This window comes from Thunnus maccoyii, chromosome 5 (genome assembly GCF_910596095.1).
Source record: "Thunnus maccoyii chromosome 5, fThuMac1.1, whole genome shotgun sequence".
Taxonomy (NCBI): Eukaryota; Metazoa; Chordata; class Actinopteri; order Scombriformes; family Scombridae; genus Thunnus; species Thunnus maccoyii.
Window position 1 is genome coordinate 33,706,707 of NC_056537.1, and position 23,444 is coordinate 33,730,150.

General features: G+C 40.0%; 1 protein-coding gene across 2 annotated transcripts in view; it reads right to left on the reverse strand.

Annotated features, from left to right (window-relative positions):
* The window catches only part of bcar1 (BCAR1 scaffold protein, Cas family member), a 100,761-nt gene extending 78,618 nt beyond the window's left edge, over positions 1–22,143 (reverse strand). Inside the window, exon 1 of one of the 2 annotated variants that reach the window (XM_042411269.1) lies at positions 22,060–22,143. In XM_042411269.1, the coding sequence (XP_042267203.1) occupies positions 22,060–22,143 (84 nt within the window). Of the gene's footprint in view, positions 1–20,311; positions 20,373–22,059 lie in introns of those variants that run through there. The other variant, XM_042411270.1, reaches the window with a different exon arrangement.
* Positions 22,144–23,444: the final 1,301 nt, after the last annotated feature.

Genomic DNA, 23,444 nt, shown 5'->3' on the forward strand with positions numbered 1-23,444 from the left:
TGAATGAAAACATCACTGAAAGCCTTATATGATTGTGATTGTGTGTGTATGTGTGTGTGCGTGTGTGTGATGCTGAATGTTTGCCAGCAAGCTGACTCTGTATTTTCGATAAGTCATCATTCTATCAGCACAGACACGTACGCCCTCTTTTTATGTCTTCCTTTCTCTCACTATCCATTGTTACGCACATTAGCAGACTACCAGCATACTGGACACACACACACACACACACACACACACACACGTACGTCCTAATGAATGTACCATCTGAAACTGATGTGCAGTGCTGTTACTGAAGCAGTCAGCAGAAAATCTTTGTGTTAAAAGCTTCACTCAGCAGAAACTCTACATGGATCCTCATGATGTCGTCTCCTGCTCTCTTAACCAGAGTGGCTCAAAATGGAACCTTTGGCCACACTGGTGTCCTATAACCAGAGTTTAATGACAGGTTTCAGAAAGTCCAGGTGTATGTCATTTACTAACACAATATTGATATACAGTATAGCATGATATAGTTCATTTTCTGTTCATAAATCAACTGGCAATAGATCAAATAAGGAGACATGAATGGTATTTTTGGCTTTAATGTTTCAATGTTCATTTGGGTACCTTGAACCCATACTTTAACATAAATGGTATTGCTAAACAAATTCATATTGTCTCAGCAAGTCACCCAACTCATTATGAAGTGATTTTCCACAGTCTTTCAACCTCATCTCCATGTCTTAAATGGTAGCAGGAATGGTGAAAAACTCCATGTTGCTCAATGTATCTCCAAGACAGTCAGTCCAAAAACATTTCTGAACTTACACACGTAGTGAGTGAATGACTGGATATCTTTGGGTTGTTGACTGTTGGTTGGTACAAAACAAGACATTTGAGAACATCATCTTGGGCTTTAGGAAATAGTGATTGACATTTTTCACCTTCTTCTATCATTTTATAGACCAAACAACTACTTGATGGAGTCCTGCCCATTTCAGATTGGTGAGGAGCAAGCAGGGATTGGATTCTGACTGTAGCAGTAAGTAGTGCTCTCATGTTGAACTACATAACTCACAGTAAGAACCTGAAGGAGAATTTATTACACACCTACTGTTGTACAAAACGCATTTCTAATAAGAATTACATACATTTTTAAAAAGCTTTGTCATGTCTTTCATGAAATGTTAACTAACCCCGGTGGAAAAACATGATGTTTAACTATTAGGATGTGCATTGTTCAAATGAGGCTGCAGCTTAAAGCCATGGACCACCTGCACTGGTGTTTTCACTTCATGTGTCTTATTAGAGCACTGTGTGGGTGTGTGAACACTGTGTTTGATTGACATCTCTCTTATTCCTGAGCTTTCTTGCACCTCTCAAGGGGGGAAAAATTACAGTTTTATGATTGTCCTTTTTTGCTGCAGCAGTGTGGCTCATTGATGTGTTTTTAATAGTTTTCAGACAACAACAGAGATCTACAGGACAGAGGAATAACATATATCAGGCTCTGGATAGACACACAATACTTGCTAGTAGGATGAGCTCATTGTTGTCAAATATTTTGGTAGATACATTTTTTGGGGGATTTATTTCAGCCACAATATTGCAGATTTTTAAAAAATAAGCTGTATTTGTATAGAACAAGAGCTATCTGCAGACTCACTTCAAATATGTGTACGAGCATTGTATGGGTTGTACCTTACAAACATGTGAAGTTGTCTTGCAGATGGTATGGATTAATTAGGCACATGAACATAATTGCCAAATGTTCAGCTGAGGCCTGCCAACATGAGCTGCACAGATGAATGAGATTCTATTTGTGCGGAAAAAAAACGATCTGAAGCCTGTGTCCTTTCTCTCCACACTGCTCATATGATGCAGCACAGCCACAGTTGGGCTGATGTGACTGGACTGGGCTCACACAGACCCAGGTCCATGTTTATCAAGCACCTAATTGATCCCAAATTCTCAGAGAGACGTGTGGTTTAACTGAGTGAAAGCAGGATTTAAGTTATCACTGTTACGCTAACTGCTAGCCAGGAAATGCAGCTACACTGTAACTACTAAGAAAACATTACATTTGCTATGAATTCTCAATCATTTTATTGACTTTTGTTTTGAAACTGTCAGTTGATCTAATCAATTATTAGAAATGTTATGAACATTATTTGACAGAGACAGAAGGAGAGTCTTATGTGAACCATCTTTAGGCAGCTGGGTACAAACTACTTCTTTTCAAGGACACTTCTGGAGCTGATGCATACATCATCTATTCCAAGTTACCCAACATGCTTTGTGATTTCTGCCTGACACCACTGTCTGCAAGAGTCAATTAGCTTCAGTTGGATACAATGGGGTGACTGGTGTTGACAGTTGAGATCTGGGGGACACAGTAACATGAGAAACAGAAAGAAACATGAGAGAAACTGAGAGTGAAATAAGTCTGACAAACCAGGTGCTTTGTTTACAGTCTGATCGTCTGACTGCTCGTGTTTCTTGACCTGTCACATGTCTTTTTAGTAATATCACCACGTTCCTACATCTCAGTAACTAATGGAGAAGGCTGACACTATGCTATATTTTTCTTATTAACAAATCCCATGAAAATATGAAAATATTTTCATAAATGTTACTAGGAGGAAACAGTGCAGTCGTTGAGAACTATTTTCAGCACATTTGTTGCTCTAGTGACTATTTCTGGCAGCAGGACAGTGTTTGTGGGATTGAGTCAAAATAAACTACAGTGTGTGTTCATGGGAATGAAGGAACATGTCATCCAGTGCAACAGTGTGACTCACGGATGTGTTTTTATAGTTTTTGGACAACAATTGAGCTGTATGACACAGAGGAATAAGATATATCAGGCTCTGATCTGAGATCTGATGACAATAAGAAAAATACATGATGTCACCAGATTTATCCTTTTAGACAGAAATAATGGATGAAACTATGAAAGTAAGGTAGAAATTGGATGTTAAAAAAAAAAAAAAACAATCCTGGTGAGAACTAGTTAATGCAGTGCAAGCATTCTACAGTTTTACAATGCAGCTCATTTCCCCTTTCATTTCCCCATAGACTGTATAAAAATAATGGATGTAGCTGACGTGATGTCACCCACTGGTTTGTGGACTCCCATTTTGAAGCCTCAGGTTTGGCATTTTGACCATCTTGGTTTTTCGGGAGCCAGAAGTGATGAGAGGTAACCATATTTGGATGAGAGCGTGGAGCTGGAGAGGAGTCCCAAAGGGTCCAACTACAGCACCTCACACACCACCATGGTAGCGACTTGTCAATCACAAGGCAGCCACACCCTAAAACATACCCTGCTCGTCTATTTGACTCTAACTGGGGCCATAATTTACAAAATGAACATCATGCTCTATTGAAGACTTGAAACTAGCAATTGAGACCATAAACTCCAGAGGAAAGAGTTTACTGAGGTAATAAATCAAGTGAGAAGTAGGGTCATTTTCTCATAGACTTCCATATGATTGGACTTCTTTCTGTCACCAGAGGAGTCATCCCCTGCTGGTCATTAGAGAGAATGCAGGCTTAAGTCACTTCCCGCATTGGCTTCACCTTTCAGACCCGGAGCTACCCACTTGGTTTCTAGACACTCACTATAAACAAAAGCATATTCTGAGCTGAAACAACTGTACACATACAGACAGACATTAAGGTAATGCAAGCTTGGGTGGTCAGTCTGACACACATACACACACACACACACACACACACACACTCTATGGGAGCTGTAAGTTTAATCTGCCCAGCTGCCATCCTGTGAATTGGTTGTGAACCGAGAGGCCAAGCAATTTACTCCTCACAAAGGCTATTCCACACCACTGAGCAGTGTGTGTGTGTGTGTGTGTGTGTGTGTAAGTATGATGGAATTGAGACGGGGTGGGAGGGGAGGAATGGATGAAATATGTGTGGGATAAAGAGCGCTGGAGTGAAGGATGTGGAGGGCCAGATAGATACTGGGGATACAGAGTGGGAGAAGACTGGAAGGATGAGAGCAAATGAGAGAGGGATGCTGGGAGGTGAGGGAAGGGAAGTGAGATGAAGGAAGTGAAGACACTATTTAAAAGGAGGTGAAGAGACATGGACGGATTGGTTTTGACAGAGAGATAAAGGTAGAAGAGGGGGGGAGGGGAGGTTTGTAGCTCATCTGTTAGATAAATAAGCTCTGTGACGATGACATTGTTAGTTCTACCTCCTGGTGTCTAGCATCAGGTGCTTCAAACAAAAATGACTCACTGTGCTTCAAAACTGTAATAATCCATTTCTGACCATGTCTTTACATGACGACGCCCTGTCTGAATGTAACATTAAATGTAATAATACCCGACAAATTCCTCACAGGATCTGCAGGCCAGATAATTTCGCCTTCTTTCAGAAGTACTTCACTTGTTGTAATTGGATGTGTAACCATGACGCCTATATTTGTGTGGACAGAAGAGGGACATTTAGCTTCTACTAACACCTCTCTCTCTCTATTGCTTCACTGTCCAGTAATCCAGCAACTGATCAGTGTGTCGCCGCCGCCATTACAGCGGCGTGTTGTGGAAATCAGGCTTCTCATTTACACAGCGTTTAAGGAATCAGATACCTGCAGAGAGCCAACAGTAACCCGCTGACTTCTACAACTACTCTATTGATTATTTTTCCAATTAATCGTTCAGTCCAATTTGTTCCCAACCTTTATGGCTTGTGACCCCTTAAAATGAAGCAATGTCTACTTGTGACCCCTCATCACAGGTGATGACCTTACTGTGAACAAGAGCTGTGAAGAGTTTGATTTTTCCTTTTAAAGGCGTGCATTTGCAATATTTCAAAAGACAGTATTTTTTTATTTTCAGTATTTAACAAAAAATGCAAAAATTAGAGGATATATATATATATATATATATAAATCGCTGAGATATCCTGACTTTTAGTCCTCTGCATAGTTTATGCTCCAAAAACACTGAATCCTACATTTCCCATAATGCCACTCAAAAGTATCTATCGTTAGACTTCGCCTGCCTGTGTCTTTCAAACACCATGGTCCAGACTGTACCACAGGCTTACTGTTATAGATTTCTAGTCTCCAATCCCAAACTGAGATAACTTATGACATCACTATGACATCAGGGTTATTTCCTTAGACCTAACTGAACACATTATATAACTGTTTCCAATGAGTAGAATGGTACTAACCAATATAAGTAAACTGAACTTCATGTGTAAAATTGGTGGAGTGCACCTTTAAAGAATATCCATTATTGAAATAGTGGTTTTTTATTTTCTATTTTAGTTATTTTTGAAAGAAAGATGTTTTAATTAGAATGAATTCAGACTACCAGTAAAGTACTGATCAGTCCGACAATACAACTGTAATTAAACTGCATCTTATTCTTGAAACACTTAAATAATAATTCATTTAATTAAAAGGTTCAAGGTTAATTTCTTGTCATTTGCATGCTTACACATGAAACGACATTTGTACTCAGGTCCAGCAGCATGCAATGCAGTAAATCTAAAAATAATAATTACTCCTATACTAAAAATAAATAACAATAATAAGCATATCTAATAAATACCATAGTGTAGTGGATTAAAAAACCTAACCTTCATTTAAAAAGCTAATTCCTGCCAGTCTAATAGAGAAATATACAACACACTGACATGACACAGACAGGTGGACAGACAGACACAGACAGGAGGAGGATAGCTGGCTGCATGCCTGTGTGCCTGCAGTAAAGATACAAAAATACTCTGTTCCTCTGTCTGTGCAGTACAGACAGCAGGGTTCACTGACACACACACACACACACACACACAGAGTTAGCTGGAGGCCTCAGAGAGCTCAGAGACATGTAGCAGAGGTCACAGCAGTAGTTTGTCCCATAGGAACAGTTCCTGTTTGCCAGCTGCCTCACTGACTGACTGCAGCACTGAGCTGGATGTGTTCTAACTGCTTCAGTGTAGCAGTGAGGGACTTACTGCACTACAGCTTTACCTTTACTTACATGCAGATCAAATTCTATTTACTTGACATATCCACTAAAAATCAGGGAAACTCTTTGTGTACCAATACATCTGTTTGGGAAGAGACAGACAGCTGTGTATGTGTGATCCTGATATTTAATGCATACTCTGTGTCCAGAGTCGAATCCTGAGCTCCACTAGAATAACATCACTGGATCAGCCTTATCTTTATCCGTAGGTTTCCCTCTGCGGTGTTGAACGGTACTACATATTGCTTCTCAGATGGTTCTGTGTCATGAGTTTCCTCCGTGCTGCTGGTGTTCACCTCCCACACCAGCGTGAGAGGGGCTTGGCATCGGCCTCATCAAAGTCCTTCCGATTCAAACTCCCACAGCTGCCCTCTCAGTGTATCTCTGCTCTCCTCCGGCAGCACGTCAGCCACGTCTTCGACAGTCACCTCAGACGGGAGCTGTTTCCTTCTGCTGAAGCCTCACGACACAGCAGAGGGATCAACAGCAGCTGGATCTGCACTGATGTTCTGTGTCTCAACGTACTTGAAGTCCTCATCAAATGACACTAATCATTTACAGACTAACATGAGACATGAAACCCTGCTGGCTTTACACCCTCTCTCAAACCACACAATGTGCTTCAGACATACAGAACAAAGGGGAGCAACAATGGAAATGTGCTCATACACAATACTACGCCCTTTTTTTTTGGATAAATGATGCTTTTAAAGTCATTTCAAAGGGCCTTTAATAGCTTTTAAGAAGGTGTGCATGTTTAGTTTTCACTTTGAGAATGTCAGTCTTCACTCTGCAGGCCCATGGCGCTGGCCTACACACTCCCTAAAAGTATCTCAAGGTGAAAATAGTGAAGCACACATTAAACTAATGGTTCTGCTGTTATGAATTGAATTTCTGTTTGATGCTTCAAGGACAAAAGCAGAAAAGAAAGAAGAGAGAAGACTCAATCTGCTGTGTGAAGTGGTTTTTGTTTTTATTTTTGGATTTATTAAAAAGTTTTGATTATGATAATGATGTGGCTGGTTAGTCTTCATATTATGTTGAATTTCCCCCCTTAGAATGAAAGTTTGACAAATGAAAATGTGTTTATTTACATTTTGTTTATCTGCTCCTTTAAATGTTGTATTTTATATTGTCACTGCCTTGTTATACTGTATCTCTCTCTTTCTCTGTATATTTCATAACAAATCATTGAGAATGAAGATATTTTTTGGATATATTTTGAGGGAATTATGACTGTTCTTTGTGATTCTTTCAGGCACCGATCATATATTTGATTCGGTGTTAGTATATATACTTTGCTCTTTTCTCATGTTGGCCGTTCTCCTGATGAAGATGCAGCGGGGTTGCCTTTTTCAGTCAAATACATTTTTTGGGAGCTAAAATCCAGCATGTGGAACAAAACTGTTAACTGAAGTATTTCTTAACATGAAACCTCCAATCAACTGTCTGCATGGATATATATATACCTCTAGAGCTAAGAGACAAATGTAGTTTTTTTGTAATTTGGGTCATCTGACATTTCTTAAGGAAGACAACAATGCTAATTATGGGTATCAACATTACAGTCGCCAGTCAAGACCCAGAAAATCCTTTGCTTCTGAAAATGTGATGGTGACTGCTGACTGTGTGACGATATAAAGAAGGAAGAGTAGAGACATGAAGAGAGAGAGAGATGATTGAATAGAAAGGGTGATGCATAACGAGGGAGTGAGGTCAAAAGGAAGCTGAGTGAAAAAGTATCTGCACGGGAAATTGCATCAAGCTCTCTATCTTTCAGTCTGGGCTCCAGTAATATCTACATCTTCACATCATTAATCTCTCTCCCTTTCTCCTCCATCCATTTACCATTTCATTATCCTTCTCTCATTCCCTCCTCCTCCCGTCTCTCCACTCCACCCCTCCCCTCTCTCCTTCCTCTTGCTGCCTCTCCACAGTGTGTAAATCATCCAATCAAGCCGTGTGTAGACCCCATCATGACCGTGGCCAGAGGTCAAGCGCAGACAAACTGGGATGAGGCGTGTCCGACTGGGAGGATGGATGAAGGGAGGAGAAAATGGTTGGATAAATGGAAGTATTTTGGTAAGGGGAAGGGGAGAAATGAGACAGGGTGGGGGGAGAGGCAGGGCTCTGCAGATTCATGATGAGACCAGATCATTTTCATTATCGATCGGTATGTTGATTATTTTTCCCTTGACTTGAGTAACTGCTCACTCTATTAAAATGTCAGGAAATAGTCATCACCATTACTAGCCATGGTTCCCTCAACCCAAAGATATTCAGTTTACAACAAGAGAAAAGTTGATTTTTTATAGACTAAATGAACATTAATGAACTAATTCTTTCAGTACAAGATGAGAAATAGATTTCCAAAAGAAGGTAGAGAGAGATAAAATCTCAGAACTGTGGGGGAAATTACACAGTTTAAAGGACAGGTTCACAATTTTTCAAGTGTCTTAAAACAACAGTCAGTCCTTATGAACAGTGAAAGAGGTTTTCCTCGCTGTAATCATTCCTCCTGTTCATACTGGATATTAAAAGATCCTACAAATGTGCTTTGAATGTAAGTGATGGAGGCCAAAATCCACAGTGTGTCATTTAGCAGTCTGAGTCATATCAAGTGGATATCTGCCATCTTTTTAGTATCAAATTCCCTCTTTGTGTTTCCTCAGACAGTGTTTCCCTGTTGAGCTGCAGTAGAAGCATCTATCTACTAAAGGAGGTATGTATGTATGTATGTCCTTGGCGTATCTCTTGAACCGTTCATCCAATCGACTCCACACTTGGTGGGTGTATTTCTTGGGAACAGTGTTGAATTTGGTGCAATATTAATTAACTTTGAATAAGTCAGCGAGCCGCTCTGCTCGGTGCAGGGGCAGGGTGGAACTTCAGGGCTCTGCTGACTGACTCCAGCATGTCAGAGAGACCAGAGACGAGGCGTGACACCAGTCAGAGAAAAGTGTTCTAAAGAGAGAAAAGTAGACAGCGAAAACAGAGCTTTTAATCAAGAGTGGACACTCTGACCCTGTGTCTAGACAGGAAGCATAGCGTTAGCGGCACGTTTAGCAGATCAGCAGTGAGTGACTACACAGGAGGCATTCAGGTACATTGTTGAGTGTAGGTCACCTGCATTTTAGTAGAACTCAGAGCCCAATACACAATGACTGTAGCTTTGCACGTATAACAGAGCAAATACTTCCACAGGCAGTTCAAAACCAGTTTGTCATATTCTCTGAGATCTTGGCTATTGTGAAGTTCCACCACAGACAAAGTGCAAATCTTTGGATCAAACATACCCACTCAAATCTGAACTGGAGGAACAGAAAACAGGAACGATGTGTATAATAGAATATTACTTTCTTTCATGTTGTTGGTGTATATATTCATTCACACCTCACATCAAGTGTATTCATTTTTCTATGCATTGAAGTATCAGCTGGAGGCCAAATAATCGACCTGTTCCCAACATGTTAATAAAAGAGAGATGATGGTTCCAGCTTCTGTAATGTGAGGACTTGTTGCTTTTCTTTCTTTTCTATCTATAACATTTGGACTGTTGCTCAGACACAACAAGATACTTAAAAGCTCAGTATTGTTTTACTATTTTCTGACATTTTATAGACTAAACAATCTTTTAATTGATATCGTGATCAATAATGAAAATAATTGTTACAGTTAATTCTCTTTCACAGCACTGGAATATGAATGTTAAACAGTGACGTCTCTAATGCTCTAAAATGTTACAAATATGACTAAATCATTTCATTTCTGTCATTGTTTTGATTTCATTGCACTGTATTGTTTTACATTTTTGATGTTGTAATATTTGAAACAATTCATTCTGCTTTATCTGTAGTGAGATGAGACATCAGGCAGTCTTGTTAGATCTATTCTAAAAAACATCTGCTGGTTTTAGAACATTGGTGCTGACTTTAGCACTCTGCCATGTAAAATAATAATGGTAAGAACACTGTATCATACCAGGTCCTGCTGTTTCCCCTCAGTATTTATAGAGCCTTTCCTACCAGCCATTCACATTTCATTCCTGTGTATACACCATGTACTGGAGGAGGGGGAGGAGAGGAGGGAGAGATAGAGGGAGTAGATAGAGAGGTTAAGATGAGTCAGAGGAAGCAGGAGGTAGATGGACAATCAAGAGAGATGAAGAGAAGGTATCAGAGGGGTGGTGAAGAGGTGAAGGGCAAACAGAAGGTCAGCCAGAGACATGACCGGAACACCGCTCCACCTCTGTTTGTTCATCATCACCAGAATAATATCAATACATGTTTCAGTAGGTTTCAGCTTATACATACAGAAAAACACTTATATAATTAATATAATATAATTTATGAAAGGGTTCATTAACAAATCTTTTAATAATTACATTGAGAATTATGAACACATCTCTTACATTAAAGCATGACGCATCTGCTTTCAGAAATAATTAAACTGTCAAATAAATGATTCAAGAAGCGTTTTCAATTTACATAAAACATTATAGATTCTGTACAACAATCAGAAGAGAAGCTATTAAAACCAGAAAAAAGCCTTTCAATGAATGTTAGCAACACACACACACACACACACACACACACACACACACACACACACACACACACACTAAAACTGCATTTAATGGAACACTCAATATTATAAACTGCCCCATTGCACAAAACGACCGTTATTTGCCAGCAGGGTTTTACAAGTGTTGTTGATCGATGCCAGTCCACTATGACAGAAGTAGGCTAACAGTTTCCCCCCTGCCTCCTGTCTTTGTGCTAAGCTAGGCTAAAACACAGAATGGAAAATGAAGTTGATATCAATCATCTCATCTGGGTAAAACCAAAAAAAAAAAACTATTGGACTATTCCTTTAAGACAACAGGCTCAATATGTGCTAGCATCACATGACCGCTGCCAACATTTAGATGCCTCCTTCACATGCAAAACATGCTATAGCTCAACTGCATATGTGGCAATGAGGGTAATATTTAGATGGATAGCTGTACTAGTAAAGGGCAAAGTAATCCATATTGTAGATAATGCTACGCTAATAACACACACACACACATAGGCAGAATGCAGTGTGAGGAGGGCTGTAGAGTTCAGAGCACTTGCTTCCTGAATTATACATACAGTGTGCAGTATCTATCAGTCAATACAAGCTGTGTACCAGCATACTGGCTAATCAATACTAAGCCATTTATGGCTAATGGAGGCATGGATAAGGATACATCACAACAACCTGTTCAGCCAGCACACTATATTATATACAGCACAAACAAGCTTTGTACTAGCATACTTCACATTACAGCCTGACAGATGAGGGATATTGACGGTCCATACTCAGGCTATATACCAATAATGATATATGATACAATAACAATATCTCAGCTGATATTTGTGCTTTTACATGAACACATAACTATTTTCATTATTGATTAATAAGCCAATTATTTTCTCAATTGAATTGTTTTTTCTATAAAATGTCAGAAAATAGTGAAGAATGTCAGTTATAATTTCCCAGAGTCAAAGATGACGTCTTCATATTTCTTCTTTTGTTAGACCAATAATCCGAAACCCCCAAAAAACCTGATTACCATCATGTTTGACAAAGAAAGGCATTAAATCACCACATCTGAGAAGCTGAAACCAGCCAATGTTCGGCATTTTTGCTTAAATTACTTATAAAATGATTTTCTATTATCAAAAAGTTTGCTGATTCATTTTCTGCTCCCTTGATTGTTTTTTTAAAGAATGTATTAGTTAGTTGGAAATTCGGCCTGGATGCATTCATTCAGGATCACACATACAGCACAGTGGCAGTCAAAAGTTTGGGCATACTTTCTCATTCAAGGGTTTTTCTTTATTTTACAATTTTCTACATCATAGAACAACTTTCATGTTTTAAGATTCCTCAAAGTAGCCACCTTTTGTTTTGATGACAGGGATGAGTCGGACCGCAGAGCGAAGCCAACAATGTGGGAACTCTTTCAAGACTGTTGGAAAAGAATTCTAGTTGACTACCTCATGAAGAGGTTGAGAGAAAGCCAAGAGTGTGCAGAGCTGTCATCAAAGCAAAAGGTGGCGACTTCCTACAAAGTATTCAAATGAAACGACTAGTATTGTCTGTCACGCAGATATGATACGGTCCACTCTCCGTCCTCGTGTATAAAAATGATTCACCATGCTGCTTTGATTTAGGACACTATCTTTATCTGTGCATAAATGTCTCACACACACACACACACACACACACATTCACAGGATAAAAGCCAAAAATTTCATTTTGTACTTTGTGCCAACTCACTGGATTTATGGTAATTAGCTCCCGCTGATAAATCTGCTGGTGACAGCTGTCATTCTGGCTGCTGAAATTGATGGCTGTCGACTATAAAAAAAAAAAAAAAAATAAGAAGCTTTCACAGTGTCAACTAATCATATGCTGCTGACGGCCACATCACTGTCTCTGCCAGGAAATCAGTGCTGCAGTTTGAGTCAGGGATCAGGATTCATCCCTGTAGTAGTGAAAGAAAGCTGAGAAAATCACAAACAAAGCTCATTCATTCCTCCGTCCTCTGAACGTGATGTTATAAATACGCACCGTGTGCTCGTCAAGGCCTGTCAAAGACACACACGTTTTTGTCAAAAGGCACCAGCTCTCTGTAGAGCATCAATCAGTCTGCAGCACACAGCACAAACATGTCCACCTCCACCAGATTCAAACAAAAAAAAACACATTTCAGACCATTTGAATGTCATTTTTTAAAATTCATATTTGTTTTTTCATGTCTCCGTACTGTTAAAAGGGTTTATATGCTTGTTTTATTCAACTGCCTCACAAGCTGCAGAAGAACAACTGAGAAGCTGGAGTGCTGCCGAAGAAACAGGTGATTCTGCAAACTCAGCAAACTCTTAATAAAAAACACCCTGTGTTTGGATTCATAAAGGATGAGTCCACTTTATTACAACTTGGGTCTTATTTTCACAGTTTTGTCCACAATTTTGATTAGTGAATGATGACAGGAATGACGGCAAGAACTATCAAAATAAAAAGTCAAACTGCAACAAATCAGAATTATCGTAATAGCAATAAATGTGACAGGATGTGTAATATGAATATGAATTTAAAGGTGTATATGTTTCTATTGTTTTCTCTGCTGTTGCTGCTGGGCTGGAAGAGGTTGGAGCCACATCGGGCCATTAGTCTAGACAGAGCACTGGAGTCATATTAACACACACGGAACAGCTCTCATCTCACTGTACATGGATTAGATATTAAACAACACACACACACACACACACACACACACACACACACACACAGCTGGAATCCTGATGGCAGCTCATGCTACATGAACCATTTCTACCTGTCCTTATAACAACACAACACACACACACACTCCCTATATGTGACTGACACACTGAGCGGACCCTCCTGTTGCCCCTAGCAACTCCCTACCGAGAACGTGGTGAGAGCTGGTGGAAATTGAGATGCAAGGTGTGTGTGTGTGTGCGAGTGTGTGTGTGTGTGTGTGTGTGTGTGCGTGCATTGAACTGGGAGGAAGGGCTTCTATCTCTAAGCGGCGATGATTAATATGGAAGTGAAAAGCTTTACTATTGAACCTACACACACACACACACACACACACACACACACTGGTAATACTGCACTGGCCAAGCAGTCCCTGTACATAGCCTCAGGAAACCCCACCAATCCTACTACAGGCTGCTGCTGGTGGTGGTGTGTGTGTATGTATGTGCGTGTGGAGAGTGAGAGAGGAAAATGATGAGAGAGGAATAAACAAGGACAAAAGCCTGATTTAGTGTGTCTCAGATGAGCATAAACACGACGCTGTGACACACACGTTTAGCATTGTAAATAACTACTATCATCAGCTAGCAGGGATGATGGTCCCACACACACACAAACACTTCTGCATGTATTTATGTAGAAGTTATGCATGCATTTACAGAATGAGATGCATGGTGTGTTTGTCTACACACACACACACACCTGTATTCATGCATGCATGAGAACACTTCTGCCTACATTAAATATTAAAACTGAATTAATGTATTCAGGTGTCCATTTAGAGATCACACACACACACACACACACATGAAGGAGGCAAACGGGAGGAAAAACAAACTCAGCGTGAGGATCACTTAACCTCAACCCTTCTCACAGACTCCCAACCAGTGAGATATATCAGAGAAGAAAATACACTTCAGCGTTTTTCAGTGTTGTTTCTGATCTTTGCTTTTTGTCTTGTGAAATGCTGCGTAGTTTTACTTCTCCGGGCCTCGGAGATGTACTCAAATTAGGGGTGTAACGGTTTGTGTATTCGTCCCGAACCGTTCGGTATGTGACTTTGCTCGGTTCGGTATACTCACTGACTGAAACAGTAACTGTCAAAGTAGTGTAATAATCCACTTGCTCTGACGTGTGGAACAATAATTCTAGCACTTGAGTTCCACCTGGAACGTTTTGGCAGTGCACCACTTGACTATAGCGTGCTAATGGTTGTACGCTAGCCGACTTAGCCAAGTTACCCCAGTTACCTTGGTTACTCATGCTCATGTAGTGTCGCTGCTTTCATTATTATTAAAATATGTGCCATTATACCCTTATTTAAACAATGTCTCGTCTCCACATCGCCCTCCCCTCTCTGTAACGGTTGCCTTTGAGTGAAGCTGTTTGGAACAACTATAAACACATTTGATTTCTGACGTGATCAGACAGCACATTGTAAGAACCACTTCTGAGCGATCATTAATCAGCATAAAACAGCTGGTAGCAGGTGTCCTGACTGCTTGCAGAAACAGAAAGCTTGTTTTCCTTTTACACTGCAGCACTACTAAACTGTGTCAGTAATAATTTCAGCCAACGAGCCATTGCTGGATGTTTACATTTTTCAAAATAAAAGGACCAAAATATTATTTTCAACCTCTTTTTTCGGCTGTACTGAAATCGTACTGAACTGTGGATGTTGTGTAGCTACATTACGCACCTAATTCAAACCTCTCACTGTCTGTTATATAACATGCTTACAGTTTATAGATTATGCAAACTGTGACAAGAGGGTTTAAGTAGACACTGATTTGTTTGAATGAGTCACAAACCAAGAAAGCTGGGAACCACTGACCAGACAGGTTGCTTAAAATATCCTGTCAACACACCATTAATGATTCTCTCCAGACATGTCTTAATACAAGTCTGGAGAGAATCATTTTGTAATAATAATAATAATCAGTGTTTCCCCTATAATTGTACAGGCCTGGTGGGCCACCGGGTCAATGAAAACCCCCAACAGGCCAAAAAAATATTTTTTGAATGCCAAAAATAACGCCAAATATCTATTCATTCGGAAATTAATAATCAATAGCATTTGGGAGCCTCTGTGTGACACTGTTCTGAAACGTGAGTCAACTTGTGTGTCATTGCCTGGGAAACTCTTGATGTGATGTGAGTACCATTGCTATCAGAGTCCCTTTAAATTACTGAGTGTATGGGATGCAGGTTAGCTAACCTGAGCATGGCACCGCCTGAAAAAAGAGAAAAAACGTGGGTGACGGACAAACAAATATATCAAACTCTGGAGTCGAGCAAAAATACAGATGGAGAAGAAGGGACAGCTTATTTTTATGCAATAAATGCAGCTTATTACGTCATCTTCTCCTTGTGACCACTTTGATTTAAGTCTTGAATATACCGAGCAAACAAAAATTTGAATACAAATAAAAATTGCAGACTTCCTGCTGCACCACCTGACCGAAGCCGACCACATGAAGATGCCGTCCCACCTGCCTGGTCCCTTTAGGGTCCACCACAGAGCAACCATACAACGTCTTGCTATAATCTTAACACAACCTAATTCAAGTGGTTCATATCAAAAACATCTGTTTCTTTTTAAAATTTGAACAGCGGCAAATACTATATACTTTTATCAGATATTTCACACTCATAAATCCAGCATCAGTCCAGCTCTACTTTTAATATCAGTAGTACAACAGACTGCGGCTGCAACTAACAATCATTCTTATTATCCATTCATCTTTTCATAAATCGATTAGTTGTTATAAAATGTTAGAAAGTGGTGAAAAATGACAGTCAATGTTTCCTAAAGCCCAAAATGACATCCTCAAATGTTTTGCACCAGACCCGTTTAAGATTATAGAGAACTAAAGAAACCAGAAAATATTCATATTTAAGAAGCTAAAATCAGACAATTTTGCCAGTTTAAAAATAAATAGTGGAAAATACATGAGATGCTGTATGTTTTTCCATCAGCAGTGTGATTTAACAGACAACGCAGATGACAAGATAATGTAACGGTGAGCTTCTGATGTCATTCATATCAAGCGTGTACATGCATGTTCCCTCTTCATATGTAGAACATCACAGTGGGAGAGCCTCCGGCCGCAGCCTGGTCGGCTTTGCTCCGCACAGACGCACAGCCAGCAAACACAGAAACAGTCTGAAATCAAACACATCCTGCTTTTTTTCCTGTGTGATCAGCACATCAAGCCATGCTCAGTTTAACATCAGTCACACACACTTTCTAAGAACGGATCTAACATGCTCATGTACGTCATGGAAAGCATGGCTGTGAGAGCGTCTGTGTGTGTGTGTGTGTGAAGAGAGACACAGGAAAGAGATGTGATATTGGCCAGGTGAGAGAAGGATGATGGGAACCGTTGCTGTGGAGATGAAGGAGTCACTGGCTGATACTGCAGGTGATGATGATGTCACAAACAGCGACAGAGCAGGTTGACAGAATAACTCCAACATTTGGAGCACATAGAACAAACACACACTGTACACACACACACACACGCCAGCAGTGACCCCACTATCACTCAGGTAGGTAAACACTGTATTAGTTCTCCGTAACCATGACAACATGCTACTGAACCGACAGTATCACCAGACTGAAATCCCGTCTGTGTGTGGGACATGAATCTTTTACAGTTCTAAATGTACTACTCATATCATCACTGTTTTCAATAAAAGGTCAAATGAAAACCAACCAATGACATTTCACTGGATATTCAACCAGCCAATCAGCTGACAGTAAAGCACAAATGTCCAGAGAAATATATTGTTTATGTATTAAAATCATTTCATTTATTATCAGAGTACGATTTTAAAAAATGCTTGGTTGGTCAACAATTAATCTACAAAAACTTTAATAATCAATTCATTGTTTCAAATCTTTCTTTTTTTTGATTGGTTGCAGCTTCTCAAATGTGAATATCCTCTGGTGTCTTAGTACTGTATGACAGTAAAGTGAATATCTTTGGGTTTTGGACTGTTGGTGGTGAATGTGTTACGTAGAGCTTTGGAATTTTGGGAAATGTGCTTGTAACTGTTTTCTGACATTATGCAGACCAAACGATTAGCGATCCACCAATCAAGAATATCTGCACATTAATCTATAATAAAAAATCATCACTAGTTGCAGCATCAGAGTAAATGAGACAATTTATCATAATGTGCAGTTAGTTTTAGGTAATTAGTATTTCAGACGTGATTCAGGTGATTTCAGAATCTTCTGCTAGCAAAGGATCATGGGTATAGTAGTATTTAGAGCCTCTCCACGTACCAAATTGACAAAAAACAAGCTTTATTTCTCAGATTCTATGTCAGAATCCTTCACAGTATATTACAATTATCACAAGACTACAGTGTTAGGTTGTGGAGGTTATTCTGAAAAGTTAACTCTCTAGAGGGAATTAAAAGAGGTAAAAATGGTTTTAAGAGGCGCCTAGTTGACTTTTTTGGTAACAAATGTACTTTCGAACTACTGTGAGCAGACAAAGTTTGGAGAAGGCAGACCTACCTGTGTCCTCCCCGCTGAGGAGGAGCTTCAACCAGCTCTGACTGCTGTCACGGTGACAGGAGCTGACTGTCAACACACACACACACACACACACACACACACAAAATGCATCCAATACACTTTGCGTGAATCACTTTCATCATCACAGTTTCTGCCTTTGTGTTACACAATACCCGTCTGTGACAGGAACACACACACACACACACACACACACAGATCTGAATCTCCTGTGTGTTTCATCAAATAGCAGGAGGCAGCAGGTCGATGCGTGAATGCCGAGTTTAGCAGATCAGAACACATCCTGCCATACTAAGGAGGTGAACAGCAAGCACTGGCTCTGCACCTCAGTGGATGGAAACGCCTTTCCACACTGCAACTACTATACATTACCAGAAATGACAGCCATGCAGACTCTAAACACACGCACAGGCCCTCTGCCGCACTGCTCTCTGTGCATGTATAATCAGCAGACACAAGTTTGTGTCACCATGTGGCCATGCAACTCTGCCTTGGTTTGGTAAATATGAAGGGATTCTTGTGAAGGCTTCACACAGCCTGTAGAACAACATGAACGAACGAACTGTGACACCGACAGGTTTCTGAATGCTGATCTGAAGCCTGTTTGTCTGCTCATCACTGAAGACGAGCAAGCAGAATCCACCTCAGCTGACTGTGACAGGCTGAGACAACTGTCAATCAACCAAACACCTAAAAACATACCTACTGACCAAATCTCACATTACAATAACTGGAATTAGCTACTGACACCTTATTGTGGAAAAAAAAAAACCGTCAGTCCATCACTATTGATGGATCTCACCAAGCATCTGATGGATTGGAACCAAATTTGGTACAAACATTCATGGTCCCAGAGGATGAATCCTACTGACTTTGGTGATCAGCTGATGTTCACTCTAGCACCACCATGAGGTTGACATTTGCGTTTCAGAGTGAAATATCTCAACAGCTATTGGACGGATTGCCATGAAATGTTGTTTCATGTTCCCCTGAGGATGAACTGTAATGGCTTGTCACTTGTTTATATGAGCATTAATCTAGTTGGAGTCGTCTCTCTCACAGACAGACTCTGCTGGTCATTGGAGGAACTACAGTTTCAGACACTTGCTGTTTTGGTGGTCAGCAAAATTAGAAGATGGCAAGCACATTGTAATTAATTATTATTAGCCCATATTTTGTATGATATAGTTATAAATTATTTAATAGTATTAATGTTATGAGTGCAGGAAAATGATTGATTGAAAACATGCTATCAGACCGATATCAAAATCATTGCAAAAATATATTTTTCACGTGCACAAGCCATAATAGACTATTTCTGATACAACTATGTGCCAACTTAACATCCAACTCTCTGAACATTTCTTACAAACTTTCAATCATTGACAGAAGCAGATTTTTTTCTTTTGGTTTTGTTGAATCTTCTAAGCTTTCAAATCCTGCTGCACTAAGAAAATAAAAGCATGTTTGGAAGTGTTATGCCAGAAGAGATGCTCCATATTTTCCATCATCTCCTTCAGTGATTGTAGACACTTTTTAACTGTAGTGTTAGCAGTGAATCAGGACATAAAGCAGTGTTATCACAGACATCTGCTTGTGCACTAAGCATGACGGTTACAGCACTGCATGTAAAAACTCTGAATGTAGACACACGGTGCACTGGCACGGAAGTTAAGTACATTATTTATCAGCCATTATGATTGCGTGAATCATCAGTTATATCAGATACGACTGACAAAGTGCATTCCTAATAATATTAGTAATACAATAAATATAAGCCCTGTTCCATTTGTGCTGTAGCTGAGTACACAGAATGGCAGGACTGACAAACAGGCGTCACACAGCACCTACACACACACACACAGCCTGGTGAACCATTAGACCCTCCAGGCAGAGTTTGTGAAACAGATCCTCAGGAATGTGATAAAGAGCAACACAACAAGCTCCATCAAGACCATTTCCAACTGCTCCCATACATCTGAGGCTGTGTGCTGAAGCAACACGGATATAAATCCAAACCCTGGAGCACACACAAGCAGCAACATCAGCTGTCTAAATGTGTTGACAGGCCCGGCCTGCCGAGAATAGCTACGGCACTTCAGTCCCAGTATGTGCCCTCAAAAAACTGGCAAATTAATGTCCCTTTACTAATGAGCACAGCTGTACAGTAGCTAGCTAGTCAGCTGCTTCATTCTGCTTATGTCAAGCCATGAGTAGCGTTTATTCCACCATAATATACATCGTTAGCATTTTAATATAGCAATAACGTTACTGAAAGTTGACATTTGAGTGAGCGCAGTGTTATATCTGTGTAACTGGGTGTGTACTGGACTTGAAGAGCTGTAAACGTGATTAGTCTTGTCCTCACATGTAGAAGAACTGCCAGTAAACAGCTACTGTGAAACACTGAAGAGAGAAAAAGCAATAAAAGTATTCCCTGAGCTTCGGGCTGCATACTCACAGGGACAGACATTTTGCTGGTGCTGTCACTCTCCTTGGCTCCTGGCTGTAAAAACGCGCGGTGGTCCTTTTTTTTTTTTTTTTCCAGATGCTACTTTTCCAACAGAAAAGCTTTTTCTTCACGGCTCCCCAGGTGTCAGTCCTTCTTCATCCATTTCATGGTCAACTCTACAGGAAAGGCAAACATCCAGCTGTAGAAAGTGGTCGGGGGAAGGTGGAGTTTGCAGTGTGAAGGGGTAGAAAATGTGTCCGCAGCAGGAGCAGGATTTTGCGGCAGCAGCAGCAGCAGCAGCAGCAGTGCGGCCGCCTGTATGTCCAACAGCCCCGGCTGACTCTGCCTCCTTCCCCCCGCCTACTCTCTCTCTCCCCCTTTGCCGCTCCTCTCCTCCGTCACGGACTCCTTCACGGACCCCTGATGCTTCTATAAAAAGCGTGTAGACGAGGCAGCGGTGATTTCGGGACCACCGTTATGTTGACAGGTCTGTAATGTGAGTGAACGGGAGGGGAGCCCCGCCTCTGCCGCTGTCTGCTGCCGTCCTTCCACACGGATCATCCAGTCCAGCCTTAAAGGGACCTCCAGCTCCCACGATTCACAACGCTCATTCAAAACCCCAGCAGGAAAGCTGTGGGGGATTTTTTGGAACAAGCCTTTAAAGTACCATACCTGTGGTTTTATGTGTGCTAGTCCATTTACTACACGTCATGTATATTTCACAGTAGCCTGGAGACAACTATTTCGCAAAGCATGCATTTTTTTCTGATTCATATAACTGGCACAATCAGATTGTGCAATGTGGGTACATGTAAGACAAGAGCTGCAACTGCTGAGTATTCTGATTATCGATTACTCTTGATTTTGTTTTTGATTCATCGAATAACCATTTTGTCAAATAATTATAATTTTCAGGCACTCATGGAGATGCTTAAAGATATTCAGTTTGCTATCATATGACAAAGGCAGGAAACCTTCAAATTTTACAAGCTGGAACCGTATAGCATGTTTGCTTACAAAATGACTAAAATGAATAATCAATTATCAAAATACCCAGATAGCAACTGACTCTGGACCGCTTCCAAACCGGCAGATCCATGTTACAGTCTCACCGGTTTTACGTCCCCGTGCCAGATACGGACCGCATACAGGCTGACGAGTGGGTGTGTCAGTTAGACTCGCAATCAGTCAGCAGAGTCAAAGTAGTTACGGGCCAGAACTGAATAAACAACTCTGTGTTTGTTATTAGTGATGTTACAACCAATGTTGCCCACAACTTGCTTTTCATCCGCATCTTAAAACCTGTTGACGTTACGTTAGCTGCTCATAGGAATGTAGCCAGTAGCATATAGGCTAACGGTTAACCTTAAGGCTAACTGCTAACATTAGTTTGAAACAGCACCATTTGACAGCACAACCGGTCTCTATTTCAGGTTCAGGTTCCCCCGGAGTGCCGCGGATCAGTAGGGTAAGTTTTTGTTTGTTTGTTTGTTTGTTTGTTTGTTTTCCTGCTTTGAATTCCCCATCATTACAGTAATTTTCAAATCCAGGCTATAAGTTAGTTAAAGTTTTGCAGTCTTATTGGATAAGTAACGTAAAGAAGTTAAAAATTTCATCTTAAGTTAACTGTAATTCATTGTATGATCGCTGTGTAATAAGTTGTGTAATGCGCTGCAATATGTATTACCATTGAGAAGCATATTGTATTTGGTTGTTCATTTAGTTGTTGTGACTAGCTAAGAGAGAGGTTCACTCACCTCTGTACTTGTAACGTTAGTCGGTTTGTTCATGGTGTTGTGTTGAATTGCTCTGGCACAGACTGAACAAAAATTGAACTTCATAGCCACTGGTTTCACAGCAGTAACCTGCGTGTGGCGATTCTGATGTGAACACGGTGTAAATGCATTATGTTACTCATAAACTTACAGTGCATGACATTTTAAGCTTAAGTACAGTTGATCAGTGTGCAATACTGAGCATTTTGAAATTTGAATTGAGTTTGTACTGTATACAGGTGCTGAGTTATAAATGCAATGGGACTGAATGGGCTTATAGCAACTGGTCACTTAACAGTACAATATTTATGGCCAAAACCGGTGAGTGTGACAGGGTGGTAAGTCAAACTGAGGAACACACACAAATCATAAAATTTTTACAAAAAATAATGTTTTTATTTTGAATAAATATATTTTATGTAGTGACACACATATACTCCTGAAAACAATAAAGGTTTGATAAAAATATAACATTTATTTGGTGATATTTTAGATGTAAATGTCATGTTGGTCAATCCAGACATGTGAAAATGGCCCTGTACTAATAAAAACTTATCAAGAAATAGTATGTTACTCTTTAAGAATAGCATTTTCTCATATATCTTGTTAACAAGAACAATTGAATTACTAGCTTTAAGCTTTGGAAACACATTTTGGCACATGTTTTGTGCCTTATGCACCTCATCAAACATTGCAGACGCAAATGGCACCCGTTTGGTAGAATGACTCGTATAATGTGCATGCCAACTAAGCATAATGTACATACATTTCTATCGCTTTAATTTAATAATTAATTTAATAAATTTAACAATATAACCATGCTATTTTTATTTCCACAACACATTCCTGCAAATATTTCAAAATAAAAGCCTTAAACATTAAGAAATGAAGAGATGCTGTCCACAGAAATGCTAGAGGGCTTGTAATTTGAGATGGATACAGGAAGTCTTGAGTTTATATGTAACAGCATAATGCAGTAACAAAACTTTAAAACAGGCAAACAGGAGCGGATCAGAAGAAGAGGAGGATTCGTACTAAAATACAAAGAGAGGGAATTAGAAATAAAGGCCTATCACTAATATAAGGCTGGGTAGCCTCTGCAGTTCAGGTGCTATTTGAGGAAATTCTGTAATTAATTGTTGACATCCTTAGCTGTTGCATAATCTGTTTATCACTTAATTGACCCATTGGACACTTTTTTCACCCCTTTAAAACAGCTATAAAAACAGTGGGTTATTAGAATGGCTAAGTGGAAAATGGAGAATTTCGGTCGCTGACAGCTTATTTGTCTTACAATGTGATGGACATTCTCTCTCAACAGGTGCTGTAAGGAAGAACCAAGCTGCTAGCAGTGCTCCAGACAGTGA